Source organism: Sus scrofa, chromosome X (genome assembly GCF_000003025.6).
Source record: "Sus scrofa isolate TJ Tabasco breed Duroc chromosome X, Sscrofa11.1, whole genome shotgun sequence".
In the NCBI taxonomy this organism is placed as follows: domain Eukaryota; kingdom Metazoa; phylum Chordata; class Mammalia; order Artiodactyla; family Suidae; genus Sus; species Sus scrofa.
In genome coordinates, this window is record NC_010461.5 from 87,134,828 (window position 1) to 87,155,404 (window position 20,577).

The 20,577-nt window shown below is 43.4% G+C and overlaps 1 protein-coding gene across 2 annotated transcripts in view; it reads left to right on the plus strand.

The window, feature by feature from the left end:
- Positions 1-20,577, plus strand: part of RNF128 (ring finger protein 128, E3 ubiquitin protein ligase) — a 99,731-nt gene that overhangs the window by 22,953 nt on the left and 56,201 nt on the right. The window contains exon 1 of one of the 2 annotated variants that reach the window (XM_003135291.6): positions 15,833-16,898. The exons of the other annotated variant lie outside the window; for it this stretch is intronic. Within the exon in view, the coding sequence (XP_003135339.3) occupies positions 16,406-16,898 (493 nt within the window). The 5' untranslated portion in view covers positions 15,833-16,405. Of the gene's footprint in view, positions 1-15,832; positions 16,899-20,577 lie in introns of those variants that run through there. 2 annotated transcript variants of the gene reach the window in all.

Sequence of the window (20,577 nt, forward strand, 5' to 3'; positions counted from 1 at the left end):
TAAGCATGAAGGCCCTCTATTCCTAAATATGTGACAAACTGCAAGGAACCAGAAAACTACTTATTGCAAGACACAAGTTCCCTTACATTTTCTGCCACATTTTTCTGCCTACACATCTAAAACGTTACTCGACTCAGTTATTTATTTTCCCCTCGAGTGGCATTGAAAATTCTGCTCTTCCCTTTGCCACAGTATCACATGTGTTTACATGACACCAAAATAAATAAAAGATACTAGCTGAACAAGGCAACTGAATATTTCACTTTTAACCAATTGTTTTGGTATTATGTAGGTAATGACTATATCCTAATACCTATTCATCTGTATCTGTGTTCCAAAGTTGCTTTCTGCACTTGAAACAATTCTTCTTATTTGCAAGTACCAGCCCTGTCTTCTGCTATTATATATAATAATTGAAATGATAAATATGTAGGGTTTTTTTAGATAAAAATTCAAGGGGATTTCAACTAATCCCTTGGTTAAACCCAATACAAAATAAGACATTTATGGATAAAGTAGAATTCATCTAAAGAGGGGGTTTGGGGAGTTCCCTGGTGGCCCAGCAGTTAAGGATCTGGCACCGCAGGTGGAGGAGTTCCCAGCTGGGGTAACTGCTGTGGCATGGGTTTGATCCCTGACCAGGGAATGTCTTCACATTTCAGGGCAGGTGCACCCCTACCCAATTTTTTAAAATAAATACAAATATATTTAAATAAATAAAGAGTGGATTCTTAGGCTGGGGTCCTTGGAGATGCAGGGAGAGGTCACCCAAGGTCTTTAGGCAGCTGAAGTATACTTGAAGTTAGTATATGTGGTCAATTTTTTAAAAATCAAGTAAATCTTATTCTGAAGGTCAAGAGCCATGCTGTCCAAGAAAATATTCTGCAGTGGAGTTCCCATCATGGTTCAATGAAAATTAATCTGACTAGTATCCATGAGAATGCGAGTTCGATCCCTGGTCTTGCTCAGTGGGTTAAGGATCCGGCATTGCTGTGGCTGTTGTGTAGGCTGGTGGCTACAGCTCTGATTTGACCCCTAGCCTGGGAACATCCATATGCCATGGGTGTGGCCCAGAAAGACAAAAAAAAAAAAAAAAAAAAAAAAAAAAAAAAAAAAAAAAAAAAAGAACATTCTGTGCTGATACAAACTTCTATCTCTGTGCTGTCCAACACACAGCCACAAGGCTCCTGTGACTATTGAGCACTTGAAATATGGCTAATGTGCCTGAAGAACTTAATTTGTATGTATGTGTGTCTTTTTGCTTTTTCTAGGGCCACTCCCGAGGCACATGGAGGTTCCTGGGCTAGGGGTCTAATTGGAGCTACAGCTGTCGGCCACAGCAATGCAGGATCCGAGCCACATCTGCAACCGACACCACGGCTGATGGCAATGCTGGATCCTCAACCCAATGAGCAAGGCCAGGGATCGAACCCGCAACTTCATGGTTCCTAGTCGGATTCGTTAACCCCTGCGCCATGACGGGAACACCGATTTTTCATTTAATTTAATAATATTTAAATAACATATTTAATTATAGAAAATATTAATGCTATTTAATTATAAATAGCCACATGAGGTTACTGACTACCATACTGAACAGTAGAGCAGTAGATGAGCATCATCACAGGGTCGCAGTATAAATGTCACAAAGTCCATAAAGCTCCTTGAAATTGTGCACCTAACTGTGTGTTCATGTATTCTGCACACAGGTTTCATCACATTTTCGGAAGTAATTCTGACTCCAAAAAGATTAAGAACCATGATAGCAGAACAGAAGTAATTGCCCCTATTTGGGCTCTATGCCTCCTAACAACATCGTTAGAACATGAAACACAGTAGCTTTTACTGTTTTTAAAATTTTTTTTTATGTTATGGAGTTCCCATTGTGGTTCAGTAGGTTAAGGACCCGACATTGTCTCTGGGAGGATGAGGGTTTGATCCCTGGCCTCGCTCAGTGGGTTAAGGATCCAGCATTGCCATGAGCTATGCTGTAGGTCACAGACGCGGCTTGGGTCTGGCATTGCTGTGGCTGTGGTGTAGGCCAGCAGCTGCAGCTCCAATTCAACCCCTGGCCAGGGAAGTTTCATATGCCACAGGTGTGGCCATAAAAAGGGGGAAAAGAAAGAAAAAGAAAGAAGGAAGGAAGGAAGGAAGGAAAGAGAAAGAAAGAAAGAAAGAAAGAGGGGAGGAGGGAGGAAGGGAAAGAAAGAAAGAAAAAAGAAAGAGGGGGGGAGGAAGGAAGGGAAAGAAAGAAAGAAAGAAAGAAAGAAAGAAAGAAAGAAAGAAAGAAAGAAAGAAAGAAAGAGAAGGGAACTGTATGTTATAAGAAAACATCCAAATTCCTTCGCAAAAAAAAAAAAAAAAAAATGGCCAAAATAATTTCCTGGAGTCAAACCCAAGTAATGTACTGTACTATACTGCAACCAACACATACTCTTCTTTTTAAAAAAAGCACAGGGAACTATACCTAGTCACTTGTGATGGAACATGATGGAGAATAATGTCAGAAAAAGAATATATATATATATACACACATATATATATATATATGACTGGGTCACTTTGCTGTACAGTAGAAATTGACAGAACGCTGTAAATCAACTATAATGGAAAAAATAAAAATCTGAAAAAAAATAAAAACCTCTTTTGAGAAAATTGTAGATTCACATGCAATTGTATGAAACAGAGACCCCATTTACCATTTACCCTGTTTCGCCGAACGGTATCACCTTATATAACTACAGTACTCACATCTAAGAAATTGACGTTAATACAAGCCACCCACCCTATTTAGATTTTTACGAGCCTTACATGCACTCACTTGCATGTTCTCTGCAATTTTATCACATGTGTGGTTTCATGTGACGACTGCCCCAGTCACGTTTCAGACAATTCCATCACATTGCTCCCTCATGTGGCCCTTTAACAGTCACAGACACCTCCACCCCATACCTTCTCCTTAACTTGGGACAACCACTAATTTGTTCTTCGCTGCTACAATTTTTCATCTCCAAGACATTATAAAATGGGATCCTACTGTATATAATTTGGGGGGATTGGCTGTTTTCACTCAGCATAAGTCTCTGGTGATCCATCCAGATTGTTGCATATATTTGTAGTTCATTCCTTTTAATTGCTGAGCAGGACTCCATGGAATAGATGTATCATAATTTGTTCACCATTCACCTATTGAAGAACATCTGGGTTGTTTCCAGGTTTTGGCAATTATGAATGAAGCCACTATAAACATTTGTATACAGGTTTTACTGAACATAATTTTTCATTTATCCGAGATAAAGGCCCGTGACTGATATTGCTGAGTCATAGGGTAGTTACATATTTCATTTTATAAGGAAGTGCTAGGCTGTTTTCTAAGTTGGCTGTACCATTTTACATTCTCGCCGACAATGTATGTGCATATGTGATCCAGTTTCTCCACATTCTCACCATCATTTGGTGTGATCACCTTTTTCAGCCCTTCTAATAGGTATGACATGATATCACATTGTGGTTTAGTTAGCATTTCCCTCATGGCTAATAATGTTGGACATCTTTTCATGTGCTTACTTACCGTCTGTCTATCCTCTCTGGTGAAATATCTGCTCTTGGCCCAGAAAAAAAGCATCCCAAATAGGAATGTGTTCTTTTTACATAGGAATGTGAATATATTACAGTGGATAATACAGTTTTACGAACGAAAGAAATGCTTTTCAACCAGGATTTTTTTTTATTGGCTATCTGCTAAGACAGAAGCCATAACATTAACTCTTACCCCGGTGAAGATGTTTCTGTAGAGAACCAGGAAAATAGAATCCAGGAACCACATTTGGCTTTTTGATAACTTGCCCATAAAAGAGAATTGAGAGAAACAAATGAATGGAGAGATAAGAGAGCCTTAGGTAAGTATTAGATTCAGTCATCACAGGAACGCATTTTCTAGCAAGCACGGGTAATGCATGTATTTTATATCCTCGGTATGCTATTGCTATACTTATATATATGTCATTTGTTGCCTTGTTTTATGAGTCACAGTTGTATACTCACCCAGATAGAGAACAGTCTACTTCAGCTCAGGCAGGACAGCAGCATTACCTGTAGGTAGAACTATTACTCTCTTCCGGAAGGAGCTTGAATCAAAAACTTGCAATGACCATCCACTGCCTAACAAATCAAGACCAAATTCCTCAATACATTATTCAAGGTCAAAAAAGCCCTAACCTACCTCTTCTGCCCTGTCTTCTGCTACTCCTGCTTTTATGCTCTAAACAAACTGAAAAAAACGTTCCCAAAATCCACTCTGCTCTTTCCTGACTCTGAGCTTTTGTTCCTGCTCTGTCCTTTGCTGAAATATCTTCTCTCACCATACATACCTGCGAAAATCCTACCTATCCCTCAAGGCCTGGCTCAGACAGACGTTACTTTCCCCTTGAAATCACCCCTAATTCCTTAAGTCAAAAGCAAACATTCCTGCCTCAGTGGTCACACAGGACTTTGTACCCTCTCCCAGCACCCATCTCTCTGACCACTCTTGCATTTAAGTGGCATGCCAGCGCAATAACAGGTATGAAGCTCACATTCATTTTACGAAGTGAAAGAAGTCAGACACAAGAAGCAACATACAGTGTGATTCCATGTATGTGACATCCTAGAAAAGGCAAAACCATAGGGACAGAAAACAGATGAAGGGGTTAAGGGGGGGAGGCTTTGACTATAAAGGCATAGTATGTAGAATCTGGGGGGGGCGATGAATGTTTTATATCTTGATCGTGGTAGAGGCTACATGACTATGTATTTGTCGAAACTTACCGAACTGTACACTAAAAAAAAAAAAAAAAAAAAAAAAAAAAAAAAGTTTACTGTATGTAAATTATACCTCTACGAAAACAGTGGAAAATTTTCATACCAGCTGGCCAGGAAACTAACCAGTCCACCAGTCAGTTCTTGCCATCTATATACTTGCTTTTCTCTAATGTACTCTAATGAGCCAGGCTAAAAGCTGAGGCTACAAAGAAGAAATGTACACCGTCCCTTCCCTCAGGGAGCTCAGTCTCTGGTAGAGGAGACATGAAAGTAAATAAATGCAGCATAACACGGCAGATACTCTATATAATACAGGTATATGTCAGACACAATGCCGGTATAAAGGGGAAAGCGGTCAGATGGACCTAGATTGTTCAGGACCTAGTGCTCCAAGCTTAGAAATTTCTGTTCTATTCAATACACAATGAGAAGTGACATAATTGTAGCCATGTCTTAGAACGTACACTATAGCAGTAATATGAAGGATGACAGAGTGGGAGAGAAACTAAAAGCAGGGCGATCAATTAGAAGGCTATTTGCAATAGACTAAGAGAAAATTAACATCGCTTCATTTCTTCCTTAGTACGCAATTGAAATTAGACTAGGCTTTCAACGAAAGCTTCTATTGCTTATGATCTAGATGAACACAGGCAAAAACAAAGACAGGGCTCACCAATTTTTCCTTGGTACAATTTATCCCCAGTAGACTAAGATACTTAATGGAGGGACCCTGTTGCAATTATCAGAAGACTTTGTAGATGTTAGAAGCTCTAAAAATGTTTACTCTTCTAATGAATAAAGAACGGGTGGATTTTCTTTTAAATCCCCGAAACTACAAAAGAGAAAATGATAAGTCCTGTATGCCTAGTGATGATTATCACTTACCATTTTGTACGTCAGACAGCCCAGAGGGTCAAGGTTAGTAAAAATGTTTTCCTAAATGTGTATGCTGACTGCAGGGATCAGGTGGGATTAGTCTAGCACATTTTTTAACCAGGAAAGTCTGGTTGTTCACTGCTACGTGACACGACTTGCAGTGACAGGGCTAAGAGTCTGGGTGGTTTTTCTTTTTTTTTTTTTTTTCTTTTTAAAAAAAAGCTGGAAAACAGCAGGCTTTGTAAATCCACTTTGTTCCAGTATACTACTCTTGAGCAATTGACTATCACTTTGGTCTTGGATCTTGAAACCTCTGCTGAAAATGCCTTATGTAGGGCAAAACTGAAAGCACTGATATAAGATAGCCTGGTTCTTGGAATGTGTGTGCACAAAAGTTTTCATCCTGCCTGGAATCCAAACAAACAGAAGGTCCTAAGACCAGCAGGGTGCTGGGCCCTAAACGCCTTGTAGAGCCCACATGTATGCTCTCATCCGGTCTCTAAACACCTCACCCATCACCACCTAAGCAGAATGAAGACGTTTATTGAATAGGTGGGATTATTGAAGGTAAACTTGACGAACCTCTTCTTCAAACAAACAGGAGCTTTAAGCTTTCAATTTCTGCTCGCTCGCTCTCTCTTTTTTCCCCACAGAAAGCAAACACCGCTGAGCCACTTCATTGCTTCTGGTTAAAAGGCTTTTTGTGGCTCCAGAGTTGACAACATCCAGAATATTAAGCAGTCACTGACTTCTGGGTCCAAACTAGTTTGCTCTGAAGCACATGGAGTATACTGATACCATCTACAGCCAACGTTACACAGAGACGACTTAGAAAAAAGTGTCACTGGCCCCTGTTACCTAGAAGACTGTGAGCTAAGGGAGAAGTGACTCTGTGGATTCCTGGGTGTCCTGTGGTTCAATGGACCTAGGCATTTTTTTTCCTTTCCATTTGTGTTTTTCCTCGTTAAGGTTCCTATGTTTTCTACTGCATGATTCGTGGTAAAGTCAAACCAAAGTAATTGTTTGTCGCCATCAAATTGAAAGCCTTTTTGTTGAAGGCCTGTTTATCCCTTGCCTGTTTCCTGTGACCAGCACAGTCATGACACTTATCTAATTCTGGTGTGACAGAACTTAATTACTGAGTGGGAAGCCGGCTGATTTCAGTTGTCTCAACTATGTGCTAGTACCTAGTCACTTATTGCCAGATATTTGTTTACTCCCAGTTATTGATCGATTTTGCACCCTGGCCAGCTGCGACTAATCCTAATGCATATAGTTGGCAGCTGTGAATTTTTGACTTTGCCCCTTGGAATACAAAGGCTGCCTTTACCCACACTCAGGCTGACTTAACTTCGAAAGGGCAAGCTTTGGCCTCAGTAAGTGATTATGATTATGCTCTTCAATATAACTATGCTTATCCTTAAACTGCTTTTCAGAAGCCCTGGCTTTACTAGGAATTATCAAAGTCAGCTCCTATTGAAAAGGAATTCCAGGGAGTTCCCGTTGTGGCACAGCAGAAACGAATCTGACTAGGAACCATGAGGTTGCGGGTTCGATCCCTGGCCTTACTCAGTAGGTTAAGGATCTGGTGTTGCCGTGAGCTTGGGGGTAGGTCCCAGATGCGGCTTGGATCCCTCATTGCTGTGGCTCTGGCGTAGGCCCCCGGCTGTGGCTCCGATTGGACCTCTAGCCTGGGAACTTCCATATGCTGCAAGTGCGGCCCTTAAAAAAAAGAAAAGAAATGAAAAGGAATTCCATTCTTTCTGCAGGTTAAAAAACAAAAAACTCCTGCTGTATAGCACTGGGAACTATGTTTAGTCACTTTTTTTTTTTTTTGGTCTTTTTTGTCTTTTTAGGGCTGCACCCACAGCATATGGAGGTTCCCAGGCTAGGGGTCGAATCGGAGCTGTAGCCACTGGCCTACACCACAGCCACAGCAACGCCAGATCCGAGCCGCATCTGCAACCTACACCACAGCTCACGGCAATGCTGGATCTTTAACCCGCTGAGTGAGGCCAGGGACGGAACCCAGGTCCTCATGGATCCTAGTCGGGTTCGTTAACCACTGAGCCACAACAGGAACTCCATGTCTAGTCATTTATGATGGAGCATGATAATGTGAGAAAAAGAATGTATATATGTATGTGTGACTGGGTCACCTTGCTGTACAGTAGAATATTGACTGAACACTTTAAACCAGCTATGATGGAAAAAATAAAAATCATTTAAAAAAAAAACCCTTACTGCCCATGTGCATTTTAAAGAACTTAACCCCTCCCTAATTTTAGTAAACTGATCTTGTCCCTGCCTGCCAGGCCTACTCCCTTTCTACAGCAATTCTGTCATTTGTCCTCGACAATGGCAAAATCATAGATATTTATTTTAGATACACTAGCTGATTTGGTAGGCTTGAATCTGAAGGAACACGAAGTGGTTCAAAATATATCTACACGCCTTTTCATTCTGAGTATCCCTATACTGTAGCTGAGAAACAAGAAAGAGAAACTTCCTCGGTGTCACATAACCAGTCAACGGCAAAGTTAAAAATAACAACAGAGACTGGAACAGGGGAGTCCTGTGGATCTCGTCTACTGAGCAGCACAAATGGATTGAAAGTAAACGTCAAATATGTGGCTGTATCTGTAGGGCACAATTCATTAAAAACATATTTTTCTCACGCTTTCCCCAAGCAATTGTTTTTCTTTCCTTTTTAAATGTTTTAATTATAGTTGATTGACAATATCCTGTCAATTTCTGCTGTATAGCAAAGTGACACAGTCACACATATATGTACCTTCTTTTTGCTCAGGCTATCTTCCATCATGATCTATCCTAGGTGATTGGATATAGTTCCCTGTGCTGTATCGTAGGACCTCCTTGTTTATCCATTCTAAATGGAATAGTTTGCATCTACCCACCCCCGAATCCCAGTCCTTTCCACTCCCTCCTCCCTCCCCCTTGGCAACCACAAGTTTTGTTTCTTCATGTCTGTGAGTCTGTTTCTGTTCTGTAGATAGGTTCATTTGTGCCATATTTTATTTTATTTTATTTTATTTTATTTTATTTTATTTTATTTATTTTATTTATTTTATTTTATTTTATTTTATTTTATTTTATTTTATTTTATTTTTGTCTTTTTGCCTTTTCTAGGGCCGCTCCCATGGCACATGGAGGTTCCCAGGCTAGGGGTCTGATCGGAGCTGTAGCCACCAGCCTACACCAGAGCCACAGCAACACGGGATCTGAGCCGCGTCTGCAACCTACACCACAGCTCACGGCAACGCCAGATCCTTAACCCATTGAGCAAGGCCAGGGATTGAACCCGCAACCTCATGGTTCCTAGTCAGATTTGTTAACCACTGAGCCACGACGGGAACTCCTGTGCCATAATTTAGATTCCACATATAAGTAATATCATATGGTATTTGTCTTTCTCTTTCACACAGAAATCTCTTGTGGTCACAGATTTAATGCTTTGGAAGTCTTCACCTTACTAGAAGCCGGAGAGAGGGAGGGAGAGAGAGAGAGAGAGAGAGGGACTGCATGAGAAGAGATGAGTTTCCCAAGTAGGTCATCCTGATACCACGGTGGAGGGCAAAAATCACTCATGTCTATCATTCCCTCCAAGCACCTCCACTGTCCAACTTTCCCCAGGAACCATTGCTGCCCCCATATCGTGGGCCCTTCCCCACTTATCCCCACTTATTGCTAAAAAGCAATCTGAGATCCCCTCAATCATTTCCCCAAACTCAAGAAAGATTCCCCCAGTAGCAATCAAGCTGACACAATTCAGCTCAAATGTTCCACATTGTCTGCTATCTGTACAATTCCTTTCTGTGCCAGTTTTCATCAGTGGACAGAAAATATCTTTTCCACGCATCACATTTGTTCAGGCATTCCTCTCCACACACAGCATGAGAGCGAGTGTGTAAACTGAAGAGTAGACATTTATAAATGATGATGAAACCACTGGCCTAAGTGTACTTTCATAATCTCTGTTATCTAGGATTTCTGAGGTTGCTCAGCAAGAAATCAGATGAGGAGGTTCTTAGTAGGTTAAAGGTGTTACTGGATCTGGCTGAAAAACACCAAATCTTGCCACTGTATAGTGGCATATGATATCCTCACTATGTTGTGCAAAAGCAGTACAGCAGATGAAAACAGCATAGAATTTGGAGTCAAATATACGCCCATGTGAATTCCAGTTCTGCCACTTACTAGCTGTGTGAACTTTGGCAAGATACTTTACCTTTCTGAGCCTCATTTTCCTTCTGAAAATAATAGGATTTTATTACTTTGGTAAGAGTCAGATGATCTAATTAACACATGTAAAGTGGCACATAGTAAGTTCTCAATAAATGTAAGTTTCCTTCCTACTTATTTTTTCTTTCTTTTTTTTTTTTTTATCACACCCTTCAGCATGTGGAAGTTCCCAGGTCAGGGATTGAACCCGAGCCACAGCAGCAACCTGAGCTGGGAACTCCTCCACCTACCTCTCCTTTTTTTTTTTTTTTTTTTGGTTTTTTAGGGCCACACCTGAGGCATATGGAAGTTCCAAGGCTTGGGGTTGAATCAGAGTTGCAGCTGCCAGCCTACACCACAGCCGCAGCAACACTGGATCTGAGCCACATCTGTGACCTACACCACAGCTCACGGCAACGCCGGATCCTTAATGCACTGAGAAGGGTCAGGGATCGAACCCATGTCTTCATGGATACTAGTTGAGTTTGTTACCAATGAGCCATGATGGGAATGCCAACCTACCTCTACTTTTGAAGATGGTGTTATATGGAGTGGAAAGTTTCTTAAGGAGAAGAGTGTAGTTTTGTACCAAGACTTGGAGTCAAATTCCAATCCTATCATTCGGTTATTCCCTAATGGGTGAGCTGAGCAAGTTACTTAACCTGAGTGTGCATTTCTTCTTCTGTAAGATGTAGCATATAATACGTATCTCATGGGTATAAGGAGCCCTAGCAGTCTCTCGATGGCAGCTTTTACTGTTATGGGTGTGAGAAGACTGTTCTGTTTCAGATATAGCACACTGTTGTTAAAACCCTCTCTGAAATTCTGTCTTTTCTTTGATTGCATCGAAGTTTTGTTTAAAAAAAAAAATCCCCTGAGCGTTCCCTTTGTGGCTCAGTGGGCTAAGAACCCAACTAGTATCCATGAGGACGCAGGTTCGATGCCTGGCCTTGCTCAGTAGGTTAAAGATCTGATGTTGCCGTGAGCTGTGGTGTAGGTTGCAGATGTGGCTTGGATCTGGTGTTTCTGTGGCTCTGTTCGCAGGCTGGCAGCTGCAGCTCCAATCGGACCCCTAGCCTGGGAAACTCCATGTGCCTCGGGTGTGGCCCTAAAAAGCCTAAAAAAAAACAAAAACAAAAACACAACCCACTTGAGCTGGCTGAGGTTTACTTGCATGTATTCACAAGTGGTGTTATATTACTTGAAAGTATGCTGCAGCATCACATTTTGGGCTTTTTGTTTTGTTTTGTTGGGCTGCTCACTCTCTTCACACCACCATCATCTTCTTGCTATCTGTATGGCAACTGCCTAGAGAGGAAATGTGTTGCCATCTATTCTCTACACCTATATTGTTGAGCTGTGTGGCCACAGCATTGCTTTGATGCCAGGACACTAGTTGTCCCAGATGGGGCTTTGCCATTTATTCAATGGTAAGAAGCCAGATGTGGTATCTCATTTCCCGCAGACATATTAAACGCAGAATACTACCGTCCATCTCGGCACCGCTACAGAAACTTAGTGTGATCAGAAATTAAATCAGCCACAGTGGTACCCTGCTGTTGCTTGGGCAGGATGCTGCTCTGTTTGCCGGTTCATCATTAGATAGTGCACCGCTCAGAATGGCTTTCAGTCAGTGTTGCTGATACAAATAATTTGGCAGGGCTAGACTTTGTGGTAAGATTTGAGGAATTCAAAAAGGCTCCTGGCCCAAATATATCTCCGTGATTGGTCACAGTGCCTGAAATGGATGCAAGAAACATTTCACATGAACTTTCTTGGGTAAAAGGCAATGTTAGAATGCGAATGGCGCTCCCCAGAGAGAAGATATTGGCTATTAGTATATTGAAGAGTGTTGGAATCCTGATTCTGTTACTAGCTACATGAGTTTTGGGGGTTGCTAATTCTTTCCGAGCTAGTTTCCTTTTCTGAAAATGGGGATCATAACAGATGGCGGTGAGAATTTAAGGAGATAACGCACGTAACGAGTATAGCAAATGCTCAATGAACAATAGCTGTTATTAGCCCTCACGACAGTAGGACCCCCAAAGGAATACATCTAGGGCTGGTCAATTTGGTTTGAGGGTCAGGAATAAGGTGAAGTCTGGTACAGGGAAACTGCTCAAAGCAAACGTCCTGGTGGGGTGGCGATAATGCAGTCAGGGAGTAGGATGGAAACTCTGGGGAGCAGGGGTTGGACGAGTTGGGTGGGAGAAAGAGGAAAGATGGAAACAAAATCACACCGCATTTATATGAATGTTCCAACAAGAAAAGTGCAGTACTCCTCAGGATGCAGTTTGCTTTGTGGGGCAGTAAGTTCTGACACTGGGAGTGTTCAAGCAGAGGCTGGGTGCTGGCTACCAGTCAGGAACACTCTAGTCTAGCCCGAGGCTTCTCAGACTTATATGTGCAGACAAGTCACCTGTTCAGATGACTTGTTAAGATGCAGACTCTGATTCAGCAGGGCTGGGTGGAACCTGAGATTCTTCATTTCTCCTGAGCTTGCTGATGAGGTTGATGCCTCAATCAACAGATCTTATTCTTAGTAGCAAGGCTCTGTTGCGGCTTGAAGGGAAGTCACGGCGAGACAGAGGGATATGATTAGGGAAAGCCAGAGAGTTACCCAGACACGTCTCCATAAAGTGGGGGGACTCTAATGCAGTCACAATCTAGGGTCTGGTTCTTAGCCTTGTAAGCTTTGAAATTTGATTGGTAGTATAAACAGAGCCTGGACTCCTGGGGATTGACTCACACTTAACCAAATTCACAAGAGACCAATATATAAGCCAGAATGCCAATTGATTAATTTATAATGAGAAGTATAACTTCCAAGTGGAACAGACACTAGTGTTTGCTGATCAGCGCATTATCTCCCTGTAGGCATATTTACATGAGGAGCTAAATGATAATAAGAAGGTTGCTTGGTGAGGATGGACTCAGAGCAAGGGGAGTTCCTAAGATGATTTTAATAGTCATGTCATCAAGCTCTGACACTCTGATACCTCCGTCTCCACCACAGGGCTAGGCTTCCACCCTTCCCAGTCTCTCTGCTCTTGTCTCACCCTCATACAATCCAGATGATCTATGTAAGCCTAGGTCTGATAACATCAATCACTTGATCCACTGACTTCGCTATACATTCACAGTCTAAACTCATCATTCGAAACAGTTTAAAATATAGAGAAAAGTTGAAAAATATCATCCGTGTGGACCTATATACCCACCATCTAGATTCAACAATTGTTATCCTGGGAGTTCCCTGGTAGTCCAGTGGTTAAGATTCAGCACTTTCACCAATGCAGCAGAGGTTCAATCCCTGATCTGGGAACTAAGATCCCACGTGAAGCTGCTGCATGCTGCGGCCAAAAAAGACCAAAACCAAAAAGCAATTTTCATTTTGTCATATGCATATTATGCACTGAGCCCACACTCTTTTTTGGGGGGGTGCTTTTTAGGGCCATACCTGAGGCATATGGAAGTTCCCAGGCTAGGGGTTGAATCAGAGTTGCAGCTGCTGGCCTACACCACAGCCGAAGCAACGCACGTCTGTGACCTATAGCTCACAGCAACACCAGATCCTCAACCCACTGAGCAAGGCCTGGGATTCGAACCCACAACCTCATAGATCCTAGTCGGGTTTTTAACCCACTGAGCCACGAAGGGAATTCCTGAGCCCACATTCTTTAACATAGTTTTCTAAACTGTTCATGTTCTGGCACAACCCATTTCACTCCCCTTGGCTCCCCCTCTTTAACTTATATCCCAGATATACCTAACTACTGAATATTAGTTCCCGAATGTTCCCTGATGGTCTCATGTAATTTACTATTGCCTATGCCTGAATATCCTCTCTCTCTCTCTCTCTCTTTTTTTCCCTTCAGCTACACCTATGGCATATGGAAGTTCGGGCCAGGGATTGAATCCCACCTTCAGCTGCGACCTATGCTACAGCTAAAGCAATGTCAGATCCTTAACCCACTGAGCCGGGCCGGGGAGTGAACCTGCACTGCTGCAGAGACAATTCCGGCTCTTCACCCGCTGTGACACAGCAGGAACTCCCACTCTCTCTTTTCTTGATTACCTCTATTTGTTCTTAAAGACTCAGCCATGCCTGTGTTGCCATAGCACCATATACTCTTCTCAGTGATAATACGCATTACCCTGGACTGTTAGTTATTTTTGTCTCTCTGACTCTCCTACTAAACCGTGAACTCCTTGAGGGCAGGGACTCTTTCACTGGTGTCTGCCTACCTGCACCTCTCGAATGTCTTGCACTCAGGAAGGGTTCAGGAATCAGAAAATTCAACTGCCTTCCAGAACAGTTCTGCCTAGTTACATCATGGGTACCTTGAAGTCAACATGTCTAAACTGAACTCATTTCTCCTCCTACCCACTCTAGACTTTGAAAACCCTCCTCCTAATTAAATGCCATCCAGTCTTCTAAGCCAAAACCCTCAGAGTAATAACCCCTGACTCTTCCCTGTCATTCATCCTCTGAACAAGTCCTGTTGATTCCATCTCCAAAATACTCTTACCCATCTGTCCATTTCTCTTTATCTCCACTACCTATCTAGTGCAAGCCACCTTCGTTTCCCACCTAGAGCACTGCCAAGAATTCTTTAGCTGGGCTCCCTGCTTCTACTTTGTCTCCTCCAATCTATTTTCCACAGATAAGCCATAATGATCACTAAAATTCAGATCAGATTACATTACTCCCTTAAACCCTGGTTATATTACTTCTTGCCTCTGGATCAAGTCCAAACTCCCTAGCTTTCCCCAAAGGACTCTCAAGAACTGACCCCTTTTTACCTCTATAACTTTATCGCTTGTACTCTGGGTTCCAAACACGTTGTGTTTATAGAGCCTGTGGTACCTGTTGTTTCTCAACATTTTCAGTTTCATGCCCCAATGCCTTTTCTTGTATTGTTCTCTGCCTAGAAAGGCTAATGCGCTCCAACTCAGCCCAGGTGTAACCTCCTCTGGGAAGTTTTTTCTTACTGCCCAGTCTGGGTTAGTTTCTCTTCTCCATCACCCACTTCTGGCCCATGCATATCATAGCGCTTCCACTGTATACATACAGCACTCTATACATATTACAGTTATCAGTTTGCTTGTTTGTCATATCGAAGGTGATTTATGAGCTTTTTGAGAGCAGAGTTAATGCCTTATTTTTTTAATCCCAATGCTTAGACCATGATTGGCATATAGTAGATTGCAATGTCTTTAAGAAAAGAATGAATGCATATGAACAAATGTCTCTCTAAAAATCCTTTTTTTTTTTTTTTCCTGATGGCATGGGATGGGGATGGGGCATGTGGAAATTCTCAGATGGAAGCCACACCACAGCAACCACCTGAGCCACTGCAGTAACAAGGCCAGATCCTTAACCTGCTGTGCCACAAGGGAACTCCAAAAATTGTACACTTCAAGTAAGGAGACATTTTTAAATTTAATTTAATTTTTTATTTTAAAGTAAGGAGAAATCTTATGCAATAGTGCCATGAGTGAATTGTCAAGGCAAGTCAGACTCTTTTTAGTTAGTGGGAAATGGGAAAAGATTAAGTAGTTAAGGTCATGAGTGGTGCAGACATATCCTTTTGGGCAAATCTGGTTTGCGGAAGATGGAAGAAAAGCAGCTTAGTTTTGAGGAGTATGAAAACGGTAATTCTTTTTTGAGGGCTAAGATTACTGTTAGAAGGGGCATCTGATGCAGTATATTTAGCATGAGGTAAGGCAAGAAGTAAATATACAGGTATGACCCTTGTTTGGAGAAAGAAAGGAAAAAGGTTAAAAAAAAAAAAAAGTAACGTGCTCTTCCTGCTCTTCCCTCCCCTCCCAGAGAATTAGTAAACAGCCTGCCTAAGCACCACCCACCTACCCAAATTCTCTTGACTGCAACTCTGACCTTTCGGATCTGTGCTTTTTAGAAGTACTTTCGCACTCTGGCACCCTAAACCTGAAAGGCCCTGTAGGCAAACGTTAGGAGGGACAAATAGATTCTTGCAATTTAAAACGGACTCGAATCCTACCAGCGAGCCTTTCTATTCACTGATTCTCGAGTTCCTCGCCTGTCCGCACCCCCCCCCTTTTTTTTTTCATAAAACGACGCGACATACCTGACCACACAGCCTCAGACCCTATCCTAATGCCTGCCCATCCTGTTACCCTTTTAAGAGGCGGATCCCGCAGTGTCCTTTTCTCCCTCCCAGCCACCTCTACCCCCAGTCGGCTGGGCGGAGCTTCAAGCTAAAGCCCCGGAGCCCGACGCGGCCGCGGCAGTAGCGAGGAGGACTGGAGACGCCAAGAACTGCACCTGCCGCAACATCTCCAGCGACGCTACGTGCCTCTCGGCTCCGACCCAGCTCGCAGCGCGTGCCAGTCTCTCCCCGCCCCCTCCCCACCTGGCGCGCACCTGGTCCAAGCCGGGGTCCCGCCGAGAGCCAGGAGGGCGCGTGCTAGGGGCCCTAGGGAACCGCAGAGCGCGCGCGCCATGGGGCCGCCGCCCGGGGCCGGGGTCTCCTGCTGCGGTGGCTGCGGCTTTTCCCGATTGCTGGCCTGGTGCTTCCTGCTGGCGCTGAGCCCGCAAGCCCCCGGCTCCCGGGGAGCCGAAGCAGTGTGGACCGCGTACCTCAACGTGTCCTGGCGGGTTCCGCACACCGGAGTGAACCGCACCGTGTGGGAGCTGAGCGAAGAGGGCGTGTACGGCCAGGATTCCCCACTCGAGCCGGTGGCTGGGGTCCTGGTCCCGCCCGACGGGCCGGGGGCGCTCAACGCCTGTAACCCGCACACGAATTTCACGGTGCCCACGGTGCCTGGGGACTGGGGCCACAACGTGCAAGTCTCTTGGCTGGCCCTCATCCAGCGCGGCGGGGGCTGCACCTTCGCAGACAAGATCCATCTGGCTTACGAGAGAGGGGCGTCCGGAGCCGTCATCTTTAACTTCCCGGGGACCCGCAATGAGGTCATCCCCATGTCTCACCCGGGTGAGTGCAAGTACAGCTCCCGAATTGCGCCCCAGGAAACCCCTGCCAAGGCCATTTTCCTTATTTTCTTCAGTGTTCTCCCCGTATCCCTTTGCCCCAAAGGAAGACGAGTGTCCTTTCTGTCCCCACCGAGTGAGGCAGGGTCCTCTCTTCCCGGAGATTCACCCTGCGTGGGGGGTTGGGCGGAAAAAAAATCCTTCAGAATTTGCCTCTCTGGTAGAAAAGGGTAAAAACAAACGGAGTACGGAGGCTGGCCACTCAAGGAGGACTGTTTGGGCTCTTTGCGTCGCCTTTTCCGGGTGGTTCACGAGGGTGGCTTGCATTGGATTGATTGCTTGGTGGTGGGCATTGGCTCTGAAAGGACTGGGAAGAAGCCCACTGAAGAAGCCTGCCTGGAAATCCCTTCCTCAGTCCCTTCCTCCTGTTTAACAACCTCAGTCAGGCCCACAGCAGATTTTTTCCCTCCTCTCTCCCTGTATTTCTCTGCATGTTTCCCAGTATCAGGTACAAGATTGTGTTACTGTGCCCTGTTAACCTCATTGCAGTTTTGGTGGAAACTTTGCTTAGCTCTCCCGTTCTTCTCTGCCCAGGGGTCTTGGGTCCCAAGTGATTGTTGGTATCAGTGCTTTCCTTTGCCTTTGCAAAAAAATCTGATTTAGGTTATTGAATGGCAAAACAGGTGCTTGGTGTTATTTTCTTGAAAAAAGAAGGGGTTTATGCATGAGGCTAGCAAAGGCCTAGACTTTGGAAAATGTAGTCCAGGTAGGTTTTAAATTTGTGCAGAGGAGGTAGGTTACTGTTTTTCCCTCTTCAATTATCCTTCCACAATCCTCCCTATTTGTGATTAGGTGTCCATACCATAGGTACCTAGTGATCCTAGGCCCCAAAAGACAAAGGAAAAAAAATGGGGGAGAAAGAGGCAGAGACACGTAATAGCAGTATATTGTATTTGTTGAGAGCTGGGCCTCAAGTCAGACCTTGGTTAAATTCCGGCTCTATTGCTTACTAGTCCTGTGACCTTGAGCAACTTATTTGAAGTCTTTTAAGTCTGGGTTCCCTCATCAATCAAATGGGAAAGAACTAAGTATGAACCACTCCCACAGGTTTGCCTTGAGGATGAAATGAAATAACGCCAGTAAAAGAGTTTAACACATCATCCTTCTCTGTAAAGGTTAGGTGATAGGATTAGCCTTTTAGGCGTCACTGGAGAGATGAATCTGCTTGTTTAGCTACTAGAGGTTCTGTGTTTTTCCTAAAACAATATGTCTGGCCCTGCCTAGAGAGCACTTGCTTTGAGTGGCTGGGTGGTAGAATGGAAAGAGCACTGAACTGGAACTCAGGGGATTTGAGTTTTAGTCCCTTCTATGCCTCTACCAGCTTGGTGACCTTGTACAAAGTTACTCACTAGTCAAATGATATTATAGAGGTAGGAGGAGGAAGTCAAGTTTGGCAGATCGGGCAGAGACAATTGAGCTAGATGAACTCCCTTCCAGCTCCAAAATGCTCTCATTCTTAGATTTTTATAGTGTGATTAAAGGAGCAGCTGAAGCTCTTTTGGTTGATAATTCATTGATTAGAATGAAATTGCTTTTTAAAGGCTGATAGAAGCGAAGAATAAGGGCTGCGTAAATTTTAAAGTCCTTACAGTTCAATTGGCGACCTAAATGCACGGGTTTGACTTTGCCTCCTCCAAATGAGATTCATTTGCACGGATGATTTGGAATTGAAGAGTGCTCTTTAATTAGAGAGTTCCTGTTTAGACCGCTTTTATCCTACTTTTGTTAAGGATATAAACATATTTATCTGATAGTTCTAGGGGGACAATGAAATTAAATTTGTTGAGCTCCTACTATGTGCCGGGCACTCTACATACATCTTACTTATACTTTATTGAGAGACAGTATGGTGCACCAGGAAAAGCACAGGAATTGTAGTCAACACTGGGAATCAAATTCTGGATTTACCACCCAATGGCTTTGTATCCTTGGTCAGATTATGTAACTTCACTGAGTCTCAGTTTTCCCATCTGTAAGATGGAGAGAATATTTACATGGCCGTGATTATTGGAGATAACATACATAAACTACCTAGCAGATAATAAACACTCAAAGTTAGCTATGATAATAGGCTAACAAGATGCAAAAAATTAATGAGCAAACATATGCTTATGCAACTGTCAAGGTAGAAACATGAATAAATACAATGAGACCCTAAGCATGGCTCCTTTGTTTCAGGATACAATATAGAAATAAAGTCCTAAATATTGATCTCTTAATTAACATCCAGAGGAATTTTTTTTTTTTTGGTCTTTTGTCTTTTCAGGGCCACACCCGAGGCATATGGAGGTTCCCAGGCTAGGGGCCTAATTGGAACTGTTGCTGCTGGCCTATGCCACAGCCACAGCAATGCCAGATCCAAGCCACATCTGTGACCTACACCACAGCTCACGGCAACGCCGGATCCTTAACCCCCTGAGTGAGGCCAGGGATGGAACCCGAAACCTCATGGTTCCCAATCAGATTTGTTTCTGCTGCACCATGACGGGAACTCCTGGAGGAATGTTTTGATACTTTAAAAATGTATTATTATCTAAGATGCTGACTGTAGCAATGTTTACCCTTAGGCTAACTAACTAAAAGAGCTAGCTAGTTACTTAAGGAATGGAATCACATTTCTCCCTTGAACTGTGGAGAAACACAGGGGAAAATCACTGCATTTCATCCACGTTATGCTGTTAAATATTTGTTTGCAAAGTGCTGTGCCGTTTGCTTTGCTCATTCCTGAGAGTAATCCCAGGGTCATTGTAGTCTCTTGGATCTTAATGGCAAAGAGGTGGTATTGAAGTTTCAAGTGTTGATTAACTTAATATATGCCATGGGCCACCAAAGGTGGAAAAGCCATTGCTGCTATTGATAAAAACTATTATAAACTACTTTATTTACCTAAACTATTCTTCATCCACACTCCCACCTGTCACAGGCCTGTGACCATGAAGACCCATTTGTTTCAAGTAACAGAACTAACTGGTTTAAAACAGTAGCTTTTTTTTCCCTTTTATTTCTTTTTAGGGATGTACCTGTGGCATATGGAAGTTCTCGGGCTAAGGGTCGAATCAGAGCTGCAGCTGCCGGCCTACACCACAGCCGCAGCAACACCAGATTTGAGTCGCATCTGTGACCTACGCCGCACCTTGTGGCAATGCCAGATCCTTAACCCACTGAGCAAGGCCAGGGATCAGACACACATCCTCATGGATACTAGTCAGGTTCTTGACCTGCTGAGCCACAGTGGGAACTTCTAGAGACAGTAGATTTAACTTTTGTGTGTTGGAAAGAAACTCCATTTTCCAATCAATTATGAAAATGAGGCTGCTTTTTAATTAAAAAAACTTTTTTTGTCTTTTTGTCCTTTATTTTAGGGCCACACTCGTGGCATATGGAGGTTCCCAGGCTAGGGGTCTAATCGGAGCTGCTGCTGCTGGCCTACACCAGAGCCACAGCAACGCCAGATCTGAGCCATATCTGCGACCTACACCACAGCTCACGGCAACACCGCATCTTAACCCACTGAGTGAGGCCAGGGATCCAACCCGCAATCTTGTGGTTCCTGGTAGGATTGTTTCCACTGCACCACAGTGGGAACTCCAAGGCCGTTTTTATGTATACAAAATTTTCCCAAA